This window comes from Manacus vitellinus, unplaced genomic scaffold (genome assembly GCF_001715985.3).
Source record: "Manacus vitellinus isolate BGI_N305 unplaced genomic scaffold, ASM171598v3 scaffold_20_pilon, whole genome shotgun sequence".
Taxonomy (NCBI): Eukaryota; Metazoa; Chordata; class Aves; order Passeriformes; family Pipridae; genus Manacus; species Manacus vitellinus.
Genome location: NW_021939471.1, coordinates 2,363,943 through 2,384,207, shown reverse-complemented (window position 1 = coordinate 2,384,207; position 20,265 = coordinate 2,363,943). Strand labels below are relative to the sequence as shown.

The 20,265-nt window shown below is 39.5% G+C and overlaps 1 protein-coding gene across 2 annotated transcripts in view; it reads left to right on the top strand.

The window, feature by feature from the left end:
* The window catches only part of ERBB4 (erb-b2 receptor tyrosine kinase 4), a 370,853-nt gene that overhangs the window by 228,855 nt on the left and 121,733 nt on the right, over positions 1-20,265 (top strand). For both annotated transcript variants that reach the window (XM_018071745.3, XM_018071743.3), the window contains exon 15: positions 2,691-2,765. In XM_018071745.3, the coding sequence (XP_017927234.1) occupies positions 2,691-2,765 (75 nt within the window). The remainder of the gene's footprint in view (positions 1-2,690; positions 2,766-20,265) is intronic.

Here is a 20,265-nt window from a genome sequence, read left to right as displayed (position 1 = left end):
TGTGCACAGCTAAGACCTCACCTTTCAGTCTTAAGGAAGTTGATGAAAGACAATATTTGGCAGAGGAAAAAAGGATTGTTTCAGGAAAAAAACAGTTGTTACTCCAGTTTTCAAAACTTGACATTTTAACTTACTGTTTTCTATCAGAGGTTGATTATCTGTAAAATTAGGATGAGCTCCAAGAGTAATTTTCTGTATAAGCTATATTGAACTGTTGTAAGGTACTGAATATATCATAAATAAATTGGCTTGTATCAGTTAACCAGTTCATTTTACAGAACGAACTTGGAAATGAAAATATCATCCAGACTCCAAGCAGAAGAAACCCTGGGAGAGAATGGGGTACCAGTGTGATTTATGTTTGTGTCATACATGTACTTATATGTGTCAAAAATCCTGAAAACAAGGAATTTCCTTCCAGAGGAAAAATAACGGATGGCTTGGTGGTGCAAAATACCCTGTTAATAGATATTGCCATGACTCACCCAGTGTTGTACTTCACTGCATGTAATCAGGACAGTCAGTCAGGGAGGAAAGGAAGCTGCTCAGCATGACTAGGAGTGATGCAAATTGCACCTGAACAGAGTTTTCTGTTTGGAAATGGGAAATTCACTGGAGAAGATTACAAGTTTAAATAAAAATCAATGGTACTTTAACTTGGACCGGGTGAGGTCCAAACAGCTCTCTCTTCTGGGATTCAAGTCCTGTCCTCCAGAGCAAGAGCAAATAAATGTGCAGTTGTGAAGTGACTTCAAGACAACAGGCTCTTGATGTTAGTCTGCCACTTATCTGATCTAGTAACAGGCACTCAGACCTTAATTTGAAGATGCCTTTCTTTTTATTTATAGCAGGAGTCTTAGCTCAGCTTTTCTTGACCTGCTAGTAAATGGAAGATCTGAACAACTTTTTTTCAGCCTCCTTCATTACTGAACTGGTTTTCTGCAAATTGCTGAGAATGCCATGAAAGGAAGAGAGATCAGATATGTCTGAGACAGGTTAGAATTCAGACAGTCCTGAATTCTGAAGTCCTGAAGCCCAGGACAGCTGAAATTTCAAAGAAGTCACATCAAGCGTTCTCTCTGTTAGGTTTTTTAACTGTGTTTAAATCATCCCCTTATGATTATACATTATCTGGTCATCCAGGTATTTAATGAATGCTTTTTATGTCTGCACAGTTGCTGGAGGAAACAATTGTTGAGGAAATCCTTACAGTTTCTGTTTGCATGTCAGAGTTCTTATGTAAAAATAAAAACTCAAGTAAACAAACAAGGGCCAGGGTTCACTCTGTCTGCCCTCCCTCTGCAGGTAAGGGGAAATTGAATTCACTGACTTTATTTTATAATGTCAGTGATAGGCAATTTAAATGCAGCAAAAACTGATGAGTGGCAAGTGATGGTGAAGTGGAAAGATCTCCTGGGAGCATATTTGAACTCCCTCAGATTTTTGACATGGATATCCCTCCATCAAAGCCAGTCTGAAAGCAGCAGACTTTAAAAGAGTTGGGGATCATACCTTAAATTTAAAGTGCCTCCACAGAAGTGAATTTCAGTCTACTGACGTGTCAGATCACTTGCTCCTGTACAGCCAAAGAGCCTGTTAGTGAAATAGCTCTGAAATCTTATTAAAGAGTTGAAGTAAGTGGTTTGGTTTCCTTAAAATGCCAAGGGCTAGATACTCCCCATGGCTGCCAAGGGCCTAGCTGGGCATGCAGCACTGAAGGGTATCAGGTTGTCTTTAACTCTAAAACCTGAGGTCTCTGAGAATCCTAACTGCTGTGTAAATGTGTTATTGACTTGCTTTTTGAATGCAGGGGACCTAGGACAGCACTTCAGTCCTGCTTTTCATGAGGGCAAGGGAAACCCACACATACCCATGTTTTTCAAACAAAACATAGTTGTGTTTTAGTGGTGCTGCATATAGTGGTTCCCTGCATTTCCACTGCCTCTGGTGAGCACCTCTTTGTGCAGGTGGAGGACTTCTAGCAGCATCTAAGGAAAGCAGAATAAAATGCCTCAATCAGCAGACACCGTTTTGCTCTGGTTTTTGTTGTTGGAAGTTGATCCTTGAGCTTCCCTGTCAAAGTATAGTCAGCTTCCAAAATATTTCTGCAGTTGCCCTGGCTAGCAGCTTAGAACAAAATGAACAATTGCATCAATTACAGAAAGAAAAACAAGCTCTGTGCTCCTGGAAGTCTCGTCTTGCAAATGAAGAGCTTTTGTGCAGTAATCACTGATTCGATGATTCAGAAAAACATCCAGAAGAAGCAACTCTGTTGTCAGGACTCCCACGGATGCAAGTGAAACCTGCCTTAAGTGTTGTTTAAGCCAAGATACGACCCGCCTTGGAGTGCTGTTGCTATTATTGTTCCTATTGCAAGCTTGGTTTTGTCACAGGCTATAATTTGGTGGGGACTCGGGTCTCTTGTGAGAGCTATAATTAAGAACACAAAGGGGATTCCTGCTCCTTGGACGTGTAAATAACAGATTTCTCTCTTTCTCTCCCTGTTTTCACTTTGGATTTGCTGCAGGTGCATAGGGCCGCATCTCGAGGACTGCATCGGCCTGATGGATAGGTACTTGCTGAGTAGTCGTTCCCTGTGTGTCTCCATCCTCCATGTGTGGACAAGGGCGCATGGTGTGCATGTCCTTGTGAATGGCAAATGACGTCTTCTGTTCTGTAATTGCCTGCAGGTGTAGAGGTCCCGCTAGTCATGACTGCATTTACTATCCATGGACGCGACAGTCCACTTTACCACAGCACGCTAGGTAACATCCACCACCTTTCCATTCTCTGTACACAGGGGCCTGCCCCTCTTGCCACAGGAATGTCATACTATTCAGTTTGTCCAGAAAAGCAGGGCAAATGCAATTCGCCCTTAAGTGAGATACGCCTCTCCACGTCCAAATTTACTTTTCCATTTGAAAGCAAATTAAGTATTTTGCTCCTTTAGGCCGATTAGAAAATGCCTTTTTTTTGTTGGAGTTTTTTTATTTGTTTCTAGGTAAAATTTTGTTAGAAGTAATTCTAACAAAATTCTAATTCTAAGTTTTCTTAGAATTTACTTGTTTTCTGTTGGTGTTTTTTGTTTAAGACAGAGTTTAAAATCAAATGAAACTTTTTCTTCCATACACCTTATCTTGAAAAAAGTAAATGTTTTAGCAAAACCCATTTTCTGCCTTAATTCACATAACACTATTACTTGGTTTTTTTTCATTTTCTGTCAAAAAAAAAAAATTTAACCTTGCAGCAATTTTATTTTTCAGTAATGACAATTAAAACAAATTAATGTAGGTTGTATTCTGCGTTCTTTTTCGTGAAAGCCCTTCATTGCCACTGAGTTTGTTTAATTTTAAATTCAAACTGGTTAGTATGATTTCCAGGCTTGGGGATTACTGTCCTGAGCTAAGACTAGACGAAAAATATATAATTTCAAACAAATTCACCTCATTATGGATTTTACTTTGGGTTTTTTTCTTGTCTTTTTAAAAAGATTTTAAGATTGCCTTTCCTTCCTAGTTGTGTACCTGTTGTGAATATTCCTATTTCTAGCTGTTGGGGGAGAACATATTTCCACTTGAAAAACAGCACTTTATAAATGCTATCAAATTATATACTTGTTTGTTAAATCAGGATCAGTTCCAACTTAATTCACGGACCAATTAATAAGCAACAAAAGATGACCGCATTTTTCAGTATTTCTATGTTTTGTTTTAATCTTTCTGATCTGGAATATCCAGTTTGAGATACTTCTGTGGGGATTCCTTTTCAGGTGCACTCATTTGAACAGGCTTGCCCAAAACAAGAAATCAGTTTTAAAAGTCTCCGTTTCATCAGCTCTACTCAAAGCACAAATACAGAAAATGTTTTGTTATTTGCTTAAGTTTAAGGACCTTACCAAACTACAAAGGATGAAGTTCTTAGGTAACCAATTTAAAAATACCATGTATTTCATCAATTGGATTTTTAATCACTTTTTGAGGGAAAATTGAGGGCTCTCTACTAGGAAGAACAACTTGTGGGCTGTAGTGTAGCTCTCCTGTAGCACTGCAGGCTGCTTGCTACCTTCCTCCATTAGCCCAACAGCCAGTCAAGTTTAATTCAAGTGGTGTAACTCCAAAACTTGCCTCTGCATTGAGAATGTTCAGGTAGCAGTAAATACACCTCTGGAGGTACTGCCAAACACCCAGAGAACTCGATGGGAAGGCTCCTGTTAATCACTGTGGATGTTAGATTGGGTCCTGTATTTCAAAGTGGAATTAATGGAGTGGAACCTCCAACATGATGATACAGCAGCCAAGAAAGTGTTTAGTGGTGTGCCAAGCTTAAGCTATGTCTTAGCAGGCAGTGTTTAATTTGGGGTTTGTGTTGTGTAAATTGCAGGTTTTGTCTCCTTGAATCCACTGTTAAGGTAGTAAAGCTAAGTATAAAGGGGGGGGTGTGTGGAAATTAAAGCAATTGTTTTATTCTGCTCAGCTGAATAATTTCCTACTCCATTCAGTTTGAGGGGGAAGACCCTCAAATGTTTCCTTTAGATCTGATGGCCTTTTTTTTGTTTGTTCCAACCTTGCTGAATTTATTTTAGGAAAACTACTGTGCTGTGTTTAAATGTCAGTATGTATTCTTTCACTTTCAAGACAAAGAAGGAAATTTCATACCTCCATATTAGATTAATGAAATTATGCTCTTTTTTTGTGTGTGAAAATGGTTCATTTTGTTTGGGTTAAAAACTGGCAAAACTGCATTGGCAAAGTGTTACTTTTTATTATGGTATCAGTGTAAATGAAAAATAAAAGCATTTAACTTTAGATAGAACCTTCTTTGTGACCCTTTAACAATTGTTAACAAACAATTGTTTGTTCTCCTGAGACTTATTGACTTTAAATTAATTAACAATTATTTTGCCCCTTATCCCTTGGCTTAAATTTGTTGCATTGCTGTGAATTAGTAGCGAGTTGAAGGGGGCGGAGTTCTCTGCTATTCAGGCAGCTGAAAGTGAGAGCAGGGCTTTAACCCAAACAACAAGATATTCCTCATCTTTTCCTATTTCCATTTTTATAGCAGTGTTGCTTTTCTTTCCAGTTTTGCAGTTTGCAAATTGTTTATGCCATGATCCATTGACTTGAAGGCTTTTGTAGGAGTCTGGTAGAATAGCAAAGGAATTCTTACTGTCGTGTTTAATAAAGATGAATCAGATGTGCATCACATGGCTTGTTTCCAAATGACTGGTGAAACTTCAGTTTTTCTGCTTATCTTTCGTCCCTTCAATTTTATGGGAAAAAAATGTTGCTTTTGGCAAGGTATGTCTTTCTGCATAGGTTTTTTGGTTTTTCTAAACCTTTAGGTTCAACAGAGTTCTGTCCAGAAGGATGCAATAAACTCTGTCTTTTCCTGGTTTCAGCTCAACGCCACATATTTGGGCTATTTGAACCCTTTTCCTCTGCCTACCTGAAAGATTTTTCAAATGACTGTAAGGTTACTTGCTGGATCTCATGTGCCTTTTTTTTCTGCTGTGAGGACCCATATTTATTTTCAGTGTGTTTAGTTTATCCTCAAGAAGGCTTTCATTGTATTCTGAGCTGCCAGAAAAAATTCAAACTGTAACTAAGTTAGAAGTCCTGGGAGAAATTAGTGTCCCTTCTGCTTGTGGCTAGTTGCAAATTCTGGTTATTGTCATTATAGCTTTTGAATTACTGTGGGCAAATCATACAGCAGGGAAAGCCTTCCCTCACATTTGTGAGCCATTTTGTCTATGTTTATACCGTGTTTAATTCATAACATCCCTATCATGGTGTTGGCTGACTGGAATTTGTGTGATTCACCAAGGCAGTTTGCTGAGCAGGTTTTCTCCCTGACCTTTTTGGGATGCTCAGGTGACGCAGAGGCCTGAAGGAATGGGACAGGCCTTGCCAGTAGAGAATTCCCCATGCAAGGTGGAGTCCTTAGGTGGCACATAACTAACTTCACTTGCTTCTGTGCCCTCCTTTCTGTCCCTTTCTGTCCTTCCCTGCTGTGCTGAACATCTCAGCCCAGGGAACAGAGAGAAAGCAAGAGCCTTGTGTCCTACCTTTCCTAGCTTCTCATAGTGCTTCCTGTTCTCTGCCTTTTGGGAGAGGAGTGAGTAGGCACTAGATTGTTGCTGCAAGGCTTCATTTTTGGTTCCGCCTTTCATGTCACCATTTCCTAGAAATCACCAAAGCTAGTGAAGGCTGGAATTTTCTAGGATGCCAAAGGAGTTATCCATCCTCTTTTCCTGCCCCTTTATTACAGTGACACTCCTCTTTTTGATACCTTCTGACAACTGCAGTCAGTGGTTTCTAAGGTTGGAATAACTTATAATAGTGTGTTCCAGCATATTCTCAAAGAAAGAGCAAAAAGAGGATTATGCTTGCTTCCAAGATTGGGATAATGGTTGCCTAAAAGGAAGATGCAAAATCTGTAAAAATAATGCTTTGCTGTTCGTTAAGAAAATACTCTAGGCAGTCAGGAAAGGTGATTCTCCTATACTGCCTTTCTCCCAAGTCCACCAGGAAAGTTTGGCTAAATCAGTTATTGAAGTGAGCCTGTGGACTCAGTTTTTACTTAAAGTATGAATTTTAGGTGAGTTCATTCTTCCCCTGACTCATTCAGCTTAATACTCAGAGAGGAGAGGTCATCAAAGGAGGAATGAAGTTTCTGTTTTCCAGTGCATGAGAGATTGTAAATCTAAAAATGTGATCAGAAGCACCTAGTTGATATGATAGGAAAGAACCAGGACCTTGATGTTACTGGTGTGAGTAAGCTGATGTCCCTGTTTATGCCCCAAGAAAATTTCATTCACATTTCCCTTTTAACTAACAGAAACTAATTAGCCAGGCTCACCATATTCAAGTGATTAAACAGAATGATGTGTAGATGTTAACTCCAATTACAATCCTAATGCTAGCTTCGTATCAAAAAAGAACATCCTCTCAACAAATCATCACTTCCTCAACAAAAGAAAAAAATCTGGTTCTATGTGCTGTGTGTGTCTACAAGAGCTAATTAACAGTAAACCCTCTGTAATGCAGGCAAATCCTTTCATAGCTCTTTTGGACCCTGGCATAGTATGACTTCAATAGAATTTCACAGCAGCTCTGAGTAGTTGTTGGGGAAGGGAAACCACTTCTAATAAACTGCTTATGTTCATTGCTTTCATGGTACTCTGTTCCACTGCTTGGAGGAAAGTGTTCCATATGCCCTGCATTTTTTAGAATAATTATAGTTCTGGAGGGGAAGAGGATCTCTGTATAAAATAAGAGGGAAGATAAGATCCGTGAGTACAAACTAAGCTATGTTACTTGATGGGTAAAAAATGCTACTCTTGAGAGACTTTTAGTATGGAGCTTTCTGATGCTGTATCAGAACAGAGCAGTTGAAGAAACAGGTTTATTTTTTATGAATCAAGACTGGAAAAACTAGCAGTTTCTGATCCTGCCTCTGTGGGTTGGATAGAGCTGTGATCTGTTTGGGACAGATTGATAGAGAAATCCCAGTTCTGTGTGAGAACTTGCCTCTACTGAATTGATTCTGAAGCCAGACCTTTGCTGAGAGCACTTTTATTGTTGCAACAGCATTTCTCTGCCTGGAGCTTTGGGAGGGATACATGTGGAGTACCCCTTTGACATGAATGAAAGAACTAATTCTCACACAACACTATTTAAAATCTGTTCTGTGGCTCCAGTAGTTTGAGGATCCTGTTGAGAGTGCCCAGGATAGAATAAGGCCAGAAATCTGTTGTTTCTGGTAGTTTGTTATACAAAGAATGGAATGTGAGCGAAAAACTTGCAGTATCTTGAGACTATTGATACTCGTTGACCAAGTTTCTCAGCAGCTGTGCTTGTTAGATGGGTTTGGGTAATATTCATGATTGCAGAGTGGTTGTGCCAAGCAGAGAAATGCCACAGAGAGGTTACAGAGATTGCCTCTTGGATAGAGGAGTGGCAGTCCTTACTGTCTCACTGGATGTGTCCCAGCCCTTGTGCTTCCCTCTGCTGCTGAGATCTGAAGAACTGTCAGTGCAGCACCCAGTCTTACAGAGCAAGCAAGCAGGTTTCTTGCAGAAACCTGCAGGGACTTGTAGCATGGGACAAGGTAGCATGAATAGAGTTTTGTCAGGTCCTAACCAAATTCTTTGCAGGGACATCTCAGTAAAAGCTTTGGTTTGATGTTTTGTGGGGGTTCCTTTGCTTTGCTACCACTGTTTGCAAAATGAATTTTCAAATACATTTAAAATAAGAAAATTCTTTGTTTGGAAAATGGACTAAATTATTTTCACTGAAACTATAGGCAGAAAAAATAAGAAGTGATTAGGCCAAACATGATAGGTTACTGTAGAAAGACAAGAAACATTGGGAAATTTGAATTGAATTAGAATGGAAAACAACACACAGCACGATCACAGAGGTTTCTGCTCTTGTTTCTCATCAGGCTAAATGGGCCTTGTGTTTTGTGTCTGTATTGGTTTGGCTACACGAATAATATACAATGCAGAAATAAAATTGTGCCATGAAGAAGTGACCTTATTATAAAGCAACAGTATATATCTGACCTCTGTCCAATGGTTTTCTTTCATGGCTGGAAATGAGGTTTTAATTTAGATTTAATATTGTTATTAATGAACTATCTATTATTAAATTTGAGGAGCTTTAGAAATATGTAAGTTGTAGAGTTGTTTAAACCTCAGGAATGGTTTCTTAATAATACATTAATATGTAACATATAATAAATCAGAACTAAACCTTGTGGTCTTGCTTCCAATCTACCTGTGTAATGTAGGATTTGTTACTCTTTCATAATTAGAAAATTTACATGATAAATGTATTTGAGTTGAGAGTCCAACCACCTAATTCTCTTCGTTCTGGCTTACTCAGTGACCTGTCAGGTGATAAAAGAGCTGCAATTCCAGCATTAAATGGGAAGCTCTTGGTTGGGTTTCTTTAGAGCACTACATCTGTAGTACTGTGCTGATGTTGTAAGCATCTATGCAGCTAAGTCTCCTTTATTAGATCTCTTCAGATCAAAGTTAGTGTGTCAAACCATGTAGGTGGAGGCTGTGTTTAGGTTTGTGACAGATTTACTCCTTTCTGGTATCTGTCAAGTAATCTTGCAAGAACTTCCCCCCGCCCTCCACTTTTCATTGCCTATTTGACACAAGATAGATATTTGCTGGAATGATGGAGTGCATTTTAAGTCTGCAATTGACATTACCTTTTTTTTTTAGTTTACATACAAAAATGTGTGTTCTACTTCTCAGTTAATTTGCAACAGTTTTTCTAGCATTGGATCAAAAATAGTGGATAACTTGTAAATGATGATAGTATGGTTGACAGTGAGTCTTTTTCATTTGTTTTTGCAGAAATGGAAATACCAGTTTTCAATTATTATTTTATCAGTGTCTAGCCTGCAAACACAATGGTAAACTAATTAAACAAACTATAGGATTTGAAGGAATGAACAAGCTTCTGTCCTTTGGTGCTATGTGTGGAAAGTTGTGCTGCAGCGCTTACCAAAGGTGGAAGCATTACCACAAATACCAGCAGCCATGCAGGAAGAGAACATTATCAAATTAAGCCATCAGACCAAATTACTTAATTTTACTATAATTTTTTTCTGTGCTGTAAAGTGAAATAACAGGATGGGAAAATGTCATATAACTTATCTGTACCTTTGGATAGTAGTTTCAAATAACTGCATTCAAATTCTAGTAGGAAAGGGGGACTAATACTAAATTAATTTCCTATGCCGTGCCCTCTCTCTGTTAGTTCAGCTTCCTTTACATCTCTTTTCTGTAAAGTAGAGATATTTTGCCTCTTTTCTACCTTGTTGCAGTGGTAGTGTGTAGAGTTGAACAAGAAGGTAAACCCTGTACCTTCAGAGAAGGTGACTGTTTTCTCAGTACTGTGTGTTAGAGAGGCTTTAGAGAAGAGCCAGGAATAGTACATTGTGCCTTGAAGTGAAGAAGTTTGGGAACTCAAATGTGAAAACTTTTTTTGGCTGAAAGTGAAAGAGCTGGATTATCCTCTAAGAGTAAACAAGTAAGGAGCAAAAGTTTGGTCAAGGATGGTGCCAGTCTAGAAGAGTGAAAAGGGGGGCAGGGTGTCTGTCTGTGAGGTAATGAAATGGATGAAACCTGAAAGGCATTCAGAGCAGCAAAATGCCAGTGCATTTCTAATGAGGGTTATTAATCCCTGGAATTATTCTTCCTAGTAGTGTTCTCTTCTCCAAGCGTGATGAGTTGATGAGTTTGTGCTGAGCCTGGAGGCTGTGCTGTACACATCCTTGGGGCAGAGGATTGTCCTGGTTCCTGCTGTCACTGCTCACAGTGTGACATAGCACTTCCATGTCTGTGACCATAGTTTCCAGCTCGTGGCTCATGCTCTAAGATTAGGACCTCCTTTGAATTTTGATTCCTAGCACTGAATTGGACACAGACAAGCAAGTCTAGCTGCAAAATCCTGGGCTTTGGTTCATGTCAGCTGTGATGAGGCACAGAGTGAGAGTTCCACGTGATTTTACACAAGATTTCTGTTACACTGACATATTCTTGTTCATTAGCAGTCTTTTTCTATGAGAGACCAGAAACTCATTCAGATCTTATCTGTACTTCTGTCAGAAAACTTCACGCTTTTTTTCAATCTGATGTAAATTTTTAATGACACCATCTTCACATGCTGGTGAACAAGCTCTTTTGCAGACATATTGGCTGTTTAATCAATAGGAGATAATGTAGAAACTCATTTCTGTAGTTATCTGAGATTGAGCAAATGATGAAACAGGCAAGGAAAGATTGTGGGATAACATGAAAAACAGGTGCTGGCTGGTTCTGATGGAGCTTTTCTTTGGCAAAGGGTTGTGAGGAGGTATTTGCATGTCGTGGTTCATCTCTTAGCAGATCTGGTAGTCTCATACTGGAGAGTTGTGGCAAGAACTCTGAGAACAAATACAACGTTACCATCATGACAACAGCCAAGCTTTGGTTAAACATGGTCCAGTCATGACGTAATCCCTGATTTGTCAATGATATGAAGTTTTTCTTGTAATACTTGAAGGAAAATTGTCTGAAATGCAATCAACCTTTTGAATAAGCAGTATGAACTGTTTCCTCAAACAATTTGTCTTAGACTCCCAATGCTCTTCCTGTGACACAGTGTGTCCTTTGGAAACACAGGACATCAAAGCAATACACCTGTGTGTTGTTTGCCTCTTAAAATACTCACTTGGATTTTTGTTACATGTTATTGTACTTGCTGTCCCATTTTAACTCATATTGCCTACTTGTAATAAACCTCATGATGTTTATATATGTCACTGAAATTAAGTAGCACGGAAGCTTAGAAGGCACAGAAGCTGTAAAGCACCCTAACATGAGTGAAAAGGAGAGGTGACAGTGGAAAAGTAGAAAAACAAAAGGGCAGAGGATGTGTTTTCAGTTTGTTGCCATTTTTTTTGCTCCAGCTAATGCTGCTAAGTTTCAACCAAGTTAGAATCTGTAGATCTGATGTCATTGGAGATCATACTGAAGAGGAGACAAGACACTGTGATGCCTACTTTTGGCAATATAGCATGTTCATCTGAAAATAATGCCAGGAGCATGGACCAGGATATACAGATCCTGTGGGTTGGTTTGTCAGCAGCAAAGAAACTGCATTGACTTGGCACACTGGAGGGAAGAGGACTAATTCCAGTCAGGCAGTTCACCAACATGTCAGTGGCCAAACCAGTCTCTCCAAATTCCCAGTAGGCTTGAATCAGCCATTGGGATATTTTCAGGTTATGTCAGTGGGCTCTGTATCAGTAAGCTTTGCTTTGCTTTGCTTGATTGAATAACCTTCCCAAAGAAATTGTGTGAATTTCAGAAGTGAATTACATCTTTCCCTGCCCCTCATGGGCCCATGGAGGGAAAAAAGACAAGGTAAAAAGTACTCCTGCTGTAAAATGGGCCACTAGTTGTTAATATGTGTAGTCTCAATCACAAGGATAATAGGATAATAGACAAAGAAAAGATTGAAAAAATAATATCCTTGCTTTAAAATAGTCCCATATCTGGTAGAAATGCTTTTCCCTCCCTCGTGGCAGTGATATCCTCTGCTTGTAAATAACTTGAATGCAGTCTAAGTTCAGTGCTATCTTACCATTTCAGCTTTGGGTGAGCTCTCTGTACTTTGATTTCCTGGGTCAACCAGTGGATCAGGCTACGAAAGCCAAACTTTGTGATGTTTGAGTCACCTTTTAATCAATGGATTTTTAAAATAAGGGAGCACTTTCCAGAAGAATTCCTGTAAGAAAAAGGGTACCCTTAAGAAAGCAAGCCAAAACCTATAGCTCTAGCAATATATTTGTGTGTACTCTCTAAAGGTTTCATCAGCCTTTTTGTGCTGTTGATGACTTAAATATTCCAAATACATTTTTGAAGTGGGATGGGAAGCATTCCTTCTCTTCCTTACAACAGAGGCAGGGGGAAAAAAAGTTGCCTTCTTTCTCCTTTTTCTCTTGAGCCCTAATGAGCTTCAAAAGCTCTTGAGACCTAAAATGCACAAAAGTCAGCATCTGTCAGACATCCAATGTCTGACAGAAAGGCTGGTACCTAAGTTTGGGGTCACAGGGAAAGGAAGGGGTTTGTGGCTGAAAAAGGAACAAGGTTTTTAAGCCAGATCACTGTTTTCCCAGATGCTTGGCCTTCTCTCTTCTGGGATTTGAGCAGCTGTTGAAAGATGAGGTTTTTAACATTTGGAAGCTGCCCAGATAAGGTAGAATCTTCAGTAAGTTCAGTAGTGTTCCATCATACAGAAATTTGGGAGAAGGAAGAGCTGTTTTACTAAATGATCATTTTCCTTTATGTCGACCATACTGTACTGCAAAATAATAATAATAAAACAGCTGTTGGAGAGTGTAGGTTACCCTGAGCAGTACCCTCAGCATGGACACAAGCTGCTTTTCCAATCAAGTCACATCTGTGACTATCGAGATGGTAGGAGGTTGCTGTGTACATAAACACAAAAAAAAATCAGCAGCAGAGCTGAGAATAGCTGATGAGGATGATACTCACAAAGGCTGGTTTCCCTTGGCTTGCTTTACAGACAGTGAAGTGGAAGAGATTCCTTGGGGTGGCTGTGGAAAGGGAGGAGAGGAGTGAAAGTGGGTGAGTTCAGAGCTTCTAAACTGAACTTTTCTTTTTGGAACAGCCTCTGGGGGAAGCGCTGGCAGTGGGATGATGACTAGAATTAAGAGGAGTTGCAAGATATTCCAGAGTTTCTCTCTGCTTCACTTGGTAATTTAAGAACTACTGGGAGATGGCTGATAAGTCATGGACATGGAAGAATTTTTCAGCATATTATCGTACAGGAGATAATCCTGTATAAGCCTATGTCAGAAAGAGAATATCAATTTTATGTGAGGGGTTTTTTTCCCAATAATCAAACGTGATTTTCTAATGATTGGTATAATTCTGTAGGATGTTTAGACAGTACACTATCTATATAAAATAATAGTGATAAATCCAAAAGCAGCATCAGGCATACTCAAAGAAATTCCTTATACCCTGCTCTTTATCTACCTTGGATTTTCCTCAATATTTATGGGCACTGGCTGCATTTATTCCCTGCACAAGGATATCACAAGGATATCACAAGGATAACTTCTGCATATTTAGAACTCAAATGATGAGTAGCTAAAACATATGTTGAAGTTAGCACTGTGGCCATTACTAGCATTCCAATAAATGTCTCAAATGATATATTTATAAATACATTTATGCCAGTGCAGAATGAAGTGTTATTATGTTGAAGTGTTAATATTTCGATTTCAATTTTGAAGGAAAGATTTTCAATTGTACATTTGTATGAATGTATGTAATACATGAATAATATATGGGTGTGTATTTACAAACACATCCTACTACAAGCCCTCTGTGCACTCTGATCTCAAACACAGGTCCAAAAGATGCTTTAGTGCCACCTCTTGTTAAAAAAACCTCAACTGAAACCCGTGTAAGCTCTTATTACAGAACGAATGATTGGATATGATAAAAAACTTCAGGATCAGGAACATAATGTGACAGTTCTGTTCTCATTAGTTTCTCATGTCCTGTTTTGTTTTCATAGAATCCCAGAAGTGACCTTAAGGATCACTTTGTTCCAATCACCTGCCACAGGCAGGGACACCTTCCACAAGGCCAGGTTGCTCAGAGTTCCATCCAACCTGACCTTGAACCCTTCCAGGGGTGGGGTGGCCACAGCCTCTCTGGGCAACCAGAGCCAGTGCCTCACCACCCTCAAAGTAAAGAACTTCTTCCATATATCTAACCTAAATTTCCCCTCTTTCAGTTTAGAGGTTTGAATTTTTTTCCCCTTTACCAATGTCAAGTGCTGCACTGACTGCTGCCTCATGTGCAGGGACTTGTTCCCCTTGGAGAGGAGGTCCAGCAGAGACTGGGGCTCGCTTTAAGGTGCAGAATTTTTTTCATAAAGAAGAAACATAAAGTTGTGAAAACTGCAGAGAAGAGAATCCAGGATAGAATGTCAGTCTTGGTCCCCAAATACAGTCCTTGAAGGTTCCCTACTGTGAAATACTCCTGGAGCTTGTGAAAGCAAATGCTTGTTACCCCATATAATTTGAAGCTGAAACAGGAAAGAGTCTAGGGGTCACAACCACTTAGAGAAAATATCTGCTCTGTGCTCTTTAAATCCTCTGAACAATTACTCTCAGGAAAGACTAGCATTCCAAAAAAGCAGTCAAAAGAGGCAGGTATAAAAATAGAGATCAATGCATTTGCAAAAGAAAGATTATGACTTGTGAAGTAAAGTAAAAATGAAGGGCATGAGGTAGAGAAAGCTTCCTCTTGCAACTCCTTAAAGGTGGACAATCCACCTATGCAGTCTACAGGTGTAGTCATGTATGGGTTTGGATATTTCTTATGCTGAATAGCTCAATTTCAGAAAACACTTAACTAGAACTGAAGCGAATTACAAGCACTTCCCACCAGTGGGATTAGGGAAGTGTTTAAAAAAAGTCACAGAAGGAAGAGCACCATATTCAAGTAGTTTTTCTCCTCATGTTGTTTTTTTGTTCAATCCTCCCGAACATTCATTCATATTCTCTATTCTTTATGGTTTGACCCAGCTTCCACTGAATGTTTTGCCTACTTACTGATTTAATGTGGGCACTACCAGGTATTTCTCAAGTGATGTAACATGCTCTGTGGTACTTCTGGATCTGACAGTGAATGAATAGCAAACAGTGCCACCAAAGTAGTTTGTTTCTATTTGAGAAAAGCATGTTTTCTTGATTAATTATTTCTTGATTAATTATTTCACGTACACAGACATGATGAACCAGTTGACTGCCACTGGTTGCAGAGAAGCAGGCGTAGCTGACTGATTCTAACTGCAATTCTTTATACAAAGAGAAATTCTTTGAGCTAACTTTGATAGTTTTGGTTTCAGAGCAGTCCATCCACGCCTGTAGTCATTACGGCTCTAGTTTCCTTTGTTTAAAGCAAAATATTTCCTTTGTTTAAAGCAAAATATATTCTTCCCAAAGAAGTTGGGCAATATGACAAGTTTATAAAGATGGTTGCTCTTTTACTTGATGAACTGGCTTCACCTGTGAGTCCGATCTAGGGGGTTTAACTGGCTTTGTGTCACAGACAAATCAGTCTACTTTATATGGGACCTGACCTGGCATATTTTAAAAAGAATGCTAATCAGTTTGCTTAAAGCACAGGCCTCAAAACAGAATAACTGTGCAAGTTCTTAAGAATAGCATTCCTTTTTTAAGTTGAGGCAGGAAAGAAAAATCTCAGCCTAAAAATTACAGGGAGTGCAAGAGTTGTTATTTGGGCTTTTCGGTTTTACAGGAGAGAAGCCCATAAAAAGCCTCCATATTGATGATGTAATTCCAGAGATTTCAGTAGTCATTCCCGTTCAGCTGTTAACAGGGAGTTAAAATGGAGAGTCCTTGGTCATTTATAGTGAAAACTGACAGTGGTTGTTCTGAATTACGCCATTCAGATTTAAAACTAGTTTTAAAGAAATCTATTTGCACTGTGTGTGCTTAATGATAATGAGATGTCTTAAATCTATAATCAATACATAATAATGTCTAGAATGCTAGGTTGTATTAATTTTCAAAGCTATACTTAATATTTTTTCTTTATCCTCATTTATTTTTCTGAGTGAAATGAGGACTCCTACCTTCTTAAAAAAAAAAAAGGCATGAGTAAGACATACTTTTACAATTTAAGGGATGCACATAATATGTTTGTGTGTTGTCGGTGTTATATTTTCAGTAAACAAAAATGTGTGAACAAAATACGTCTAAACCTTCAGTAAATGATGTCAACATATGTGAAACATTTTGATGTATCCTAACAGCACATCTTGGCTGGTGATATGCTAGAGGAGGAAGGTGTGTGCACTGTCACCTAGAGACTGCAAGTGTCTGTTCTGTACATGTTGTTCTCATTTGGCAAAAACGGTGAAAAACCTCGAGGCATACAGGTAACTTGATTGTAGTGATCTAGAAATGTCCTTAAAATGGTTGCTTGAGGAAGGCTTTGATATAGGAACCAGTGCGGGTAAGGAAAAAGCAATTTTGACAATAGATATCTGTTTGTCCACATTAGCCTTGGCTGAAATCAAAGCTGTGTGTGAAGTTTAGTGGTGTTTAACAGCTGAGTGGACCCAGACATAGACTGCAACTCTGAGGTCATTTTGCCTATTGAAAATTTGTGGCTAGTTGACAGTTTGCCCATCTCTGGATTAAATTGAAGTGGGTAATAATTGTGTAACTCTGAGATCAATTGTGAGTTAAAAGTTGTGTTAGCAGTAGATAAAAACTCCTAGTCTGTACATAAATAGTGACGTTTGTCAGTATTCAAATGCCCTCAGATTAGGTGGAGGGAGGGGGAAGGGAGCCTTGTTCTTGAAAAAAAGAAAAATAAAAAGCAAAGCACATCTTGATGTGAATAGCATTAGATGAATCCTTCCCACCCTGAGGAGCTGCGTTTCATGAACACCAGTCACTCTGGAAGCTGTGGTTGTAGATCTCTGCCAGGGTGTACTGCACAGCAGAGAGAAGCTATTAATATACACAAATTTGCTTCCCTGTCTGGTTGTTTATCTCATATGTTTTAAATACTCAGATTATCACTCCAGGATTAGCAGAATCTGTCAGATCTCTAAAAGGGCAGCTTCAAAGTCAGCTGAACTGATGGAAGGGGTGAGGAATGAAGAATGTGCGAATCGTCGATGAGGAAAAAATAATGCCTCGATAACAAAGATTTACAAGAAGGAACTACTTAGCAAATACTCAAGGTTGTAATGAGTCCTGTTTGGATATATAGATAAAAGCTCAAAGGAGGGAAGGTCGAGAGAGGAACTTAAAGCCCTTTAACAGTTTGACTTCAAAGCTAAATTTCTTTACATCTCATACTAGGTGGGTTAATGCCAAAGATATAGAAACAGGTGTTCTTTGTCAGCTTTACTCCATGGACCACAACTCAGTTTCCTTCCCTGCTTCTGCTGAACTCTCCAGTCAAAACTGTGAGATGGTGTACTCATGTAAGTCAGTAATTAGGCTTTAATACCTACCTCAAGGCACCATGGGGATTGCAGATGTTCTGATGTTTTGGAGTGGACAGAATGATATGAGCCCCACTGTTGAGCATCCTTATCTGTCTTGGAATACTAACTTTGAATGCAATCTCAGTTTTGGTTTGTGGGAGTGGGTGTTACATGTTTCTAAATATAAAAACACAGTACACATTGAAAAGGAAACAGATATTATTCATTTCTCGTAAGGGAATACCTGAATCTTACTTTCAACTTTTGGCCACAGATACACGGTTTCTAGTTTAAGATTTTTACATGGTGTGATTTTTTTTTTTTCCCTCCCACAGTCTCCCCTGCTGTTACCTTTTCCAGTTATTAATTGGGTATTCTGTCTTCAGCTGAGGGAGGTGTGGGGGATAGCAAATTAACTATATGCAGTTGAATTCTGATTCAGGGCCATATTTCTTGGACTGTTAATTCTGTTTTGATGAACATAAAAGTCCAGAAGCACCTAGCAGAGATTGTTTCCGTACTCTGGAGTAGATTTTCGGTGTATAAAAGAAAACAGTGGCTGTACCAGGAGTTCCTTGTTGGTGGGTTAGTGATGGAGCTTTGAGAAATGTGAGGTAGGATCAACTTTTGGCTGTCCATTAATTGTGCTGAACAGGCTGGACTGACATAGCTACCACTCCTTGCTTGAGTTTAGCTTTTCTGAGCCCTATCAGGCCTCCATGCTTTTAAAAATTACTCTTAACAGGATGGGAGTTTTTGATAGGGAATTGCAGGCACTGAGGTGGTGGTGAGACAGTAACGTAACAAAAATGTAAGTGGATTAAGCCCTTAATGCCATTAAAGATAAGGAGATTTGTGTGTCCAGCTGTCTGTGAAGCCGAACTGTTGGTTAAGTGCATATGCAAAAAAGGATTGGACTAAAAAAACAAAATGGGAGAAAGTTTTGTGCCTTCAGCAACATCTCTGATCAGTGCCACCTTGCAGGGACCCGTGTTGAACAGCTTTACCAAGCAGAAAGGTAAATAGCTGGTTAATGAAATTCAGTCAGGGTGTTAAATGTAATGATTTCGTGCTTGCACTGCAAGCATAAAAATAGTGGAGAAATGATGCAGGAGAACTGATAGTAGCAGCAGAAGAGAGAAAAAGCAAACTCAGCCTAATGAACATAAGTAAAAATGCTGTAGGTGACACCCCGAAAACCAGGCTTAGTAAATACTCTACCCGTGTTTGGAAGCAGTGGTGGTGTGCACTGCTGGTACCAGGAAGCTGTTATGGCAGAGACTGGTCGTTTGGTCCTGGAGCAAATAACCCACGGGGCTGTTGATTTTGGGGCTTAGCTCAGCAGCAGAGGATGGAGAAGCTGCTCAGTGTGCAATCACATCCATTCAGGGCTGGGATGTTTGGGTCTGAAAGCTTTTTGATGCAAAGGCAGTGGACTTCGGAGTGAAAGCAACTGATCACTATTTGAGTGGAAAATAGAATTTTTTCTGTATTTCACTTACTTATTTAGATTTAAATATGTTTACTCCTTTCACACTTCCTTTAAAAGCTTGCTTAATAGTGTGTTTAAATGGCGCCTCCTGAAAATTCAGGTATGATATTCAATTACAGCATATTTCACATAAAAGACTATAATGCTTGTTTGGTGAAATTATTGAAAATTATTTGCTTTTTTCAATTCCCTAGTAAAGATGATGAGATCATTCTTTAAAAGTCAGTGAGAGTTGACATGATGGATCATTAAGATCCATTTTGAGCCCCCCTTGTACTTTATAAAAAAATAAAAGGGCTGCAAGGAATGTGTAACTTCCTTTAATTTTCTTCACTAGTTATTATATCTCCTTTGGAACCATTTTCTTATTATGACCTATTATGTAAATAATATTTGGACCAATTTTAGTGTACACAGAATCATAAAACTAATTATTTGCTTTGACAGCCATTATGCTAGTTATTCATATGCACTTTAAAGGCAAGTTCTCCTGCCTCTTTTGTCAGTCTGTGGTTCAGTGATGTTTTTTAAAAATTATGTCATAGAATCATAGAATCAATAAGGTTGGAAAAGACCTCCAAGATCATCAAGTCCAACCCTTGATCCAACACCACCATGGTTACCAGACTGGCACTAAGTGCCACATCCAGTCTCATCTTAAAAACCTCCAGGGATGGTGAATCCACCACCTCCCTGGGCAGCTCATTCCAATGACTGATTACTCTCTCTGTAAACAATTTCTTCCTAATATCCAACCTAAACCTCCCCTGACAGAGTTTAAGACCGTGCCCTCTTGTCCTACTGCTGGTTGCCTGGGAGAAGATTCCAACCCCCACCTGGCTACAACCTCCTGTCAGGGAGTTGTAGAGAGTGAGGAGGTCTCCCCTGAGCCTCCTCTTCTCCAGGCTGAACAACCCCAGCTCCCTTAGCCTCTCCTCGTAGGACTTGTGCTCCAGTCCCTTCACCAGCCTAGTTGCCCTCCTCTGGACCTGCTCCTGAACTGAGGGGCTCAGAACTGGACACAGCACTCCAGGGGGGGCCTCACCAGTGCTGAGTACAGGGGAAGAATCACTTCCCTGATCCTGCTGCCACACTGTTCCTGATCCAGGCCAGGATACCATTGGCCTTCTTGGCCACCTGGGCACACTGCTGGCTCATGTTCAGCTTCCTGTCAGTCCACACTCCCAGGTCCCT